The sequence below is a fragment of the Malurus melanocephalus genome, unplaced genomic scaffold (genome assembly GCF_030028575.1).
Source record: "Malurus melanocephalus ecotype Western Australia unplaced genomic scaffold, MMel_1.1 scaffold_594, whole genome shotgun sequence".
Lineage (NCBI taxonomy): Eukaryota > Metazoa > Chordata > Aves > Passeriformes > Maluridae > Malurus > Malurus melanocephalus.
In genome coordinates this window covers 106,410-107,902 of record NW_026623826.1, presented here as the reverse complement: position 1 = coordinate 107,902, position 1,493 = coordinate 106,410, and the positions used below count along the sequence as shown (strand labels likewise).

The 1,493-nt window shown below is 64.1% G+C and overlaps 1 protein-coding gene across 1 annotated transcript in view; it reads right to left on the bottom strand.

The window, feature by feature from the left end:
• Window positions 1-1,493, bottom strand: part of AFAP1L1 (actin filament associated protein 1 like 1) — a 22,416-nt gene that overhangs the window by 2,348 nt on the left and 18,575 nt on the right. Inside the window, exons 7-11 of the mRNA XM_057382944.1 lie at window positions 1,296-1,493; window positions 932-1,077; window positions 538-616; window positions 308-422; window positions 8-172 (exon numbers count right to left, since the gene is read on the bottom strand). Coding sequence (XP_057238927.1) covers window positions 8-172; window positions 308-422; window positions 538-616; window positions 932-1,077; window positions 1,296-1,493 — 703 coding nt within the window. The remainder of the gene's footprint in view (window positions 1-7; window positions 173-307; window positions 423-537; window positions 617-931; window positions 1,078-1,295) is intronic.

Below are 1,493 nucleotides of genomic sequence, written 5' to 3'. Positions count from 1 at the left end.
AACCTACCCGTGCTGCCCTTCATGGCTTCCCGCAGCTCCCGCTTCTCCTTGCGCAGCAGCATCAGCTCGCTGCGGATCGATGCTTTCTCCTTCTCCAGCTTCTCCTTCTCCGTCAGGAAGCGCCTGGCGTCCTCCTCGGCGCGGTTCTTGCCGTACCTGTACTGGTTGGCACCTGCAGGCAGGGCCAGAGCCCATCAGGGGCTGCCCCCACAGCACCAGGGTCCAGCTGAGCCCACAAAGCACCCCTGGCTGTGGGTCCCTCTGCACTGGCCAGGACCCTGGAGGGGTTTGTGGCCCGTGGACTCACTGGACGCGTGTCTCTTCACTTTGACCTGCGGGTCCACCCGCCGCGATTTCTCGCTGCAGGACGAGGCGTGGCGCTTCACCTGAGCCGCGCCCGGCCGTGTTGGCTCCTCCTCCGCCTGCAGGGACAGGGACAGGGACAGGAAGGACAGTGAGCTGAGACACCCCGGGGCCATCCTGGCCTGGCCACGGCTCCCTGGGCCGCTGTGGTGGCAGAGGATGAGCCGTGCTCACCTGAACCTTCTCGTAGGGGACATCATCGTACACCACGCGGGACGAGTCCGGCCGCTGATCCTGGCAGGAGCTGGCCCACCTGCAGAAGGACAGATGGGGTTTTTCTTTCCAGGACCCTCTTGTCAGCCCCTCAGGGAGCCCTTCCAACTTAGAGGGATTCCTGAATTGCTCCCCCAGCTTCACTCACAGCCCTACCCCACTACTCCCTTCATCAGCATCGATCAAACACTTCCAGCTTTGCATCCTGCCTGAGGGAACAGCCCCAGGGATGCGACTGTCCCTGAGATCACGGCCACAAAGCACAGCCTGGCCTGTGCCCCTTCCAGARAGTCCCCAGGGCCATCACCATGCCAGCCCAGCAGCCAGCCCCTGGCACAGCAGGGCACAGCCTTACAGGTACGAGTGTCTCACGGCCGTCACGATGTTGGCAATGGTCTCCACATCCACATAGTCATAGTGCAAAGCCTCTGGGGCRGTCTTGGAGCCCGTCTCCACCAAGAGGAGCCCCAGCCAGCGGCCCARATCTTCAGAACAGCTTGCCTGGAGGAGAGAGGCAGGGTTGGGGTGTGTGCCCAGCTCCCAGCCCCTCGTCCTCACCACCTCCCGATGCAAAGTCCTGCTGTGCACAAAGCTCCCACACAGCTGCTCCCAGCTCACCCCATTGCTGCCCTGAGCTTTCCAGGGCAGGGAAGGGCAAGGCACTGCTTGCCTGGGTGCTGATCATCCCAAGGAACGCTCCCCCAGCCTGCCCCGCTCACCTCCAGCGCCGTCACCTCCTGCCCGTGGCGCAGGATGCGGAAGGCGAAGGGGTGTTTGGGGCCCAGGCCGGGCACCACCTCGCAGCCCCGCAGCACGATGGCGTTCACGTGTGTCCGCAGGTCCGTGCGGTCCTTGTGGAAGTACAGCGTGTTGCCCTTGAGGCGGCACCAGCGCTCCTTCCAGCACTGGTTCACCAG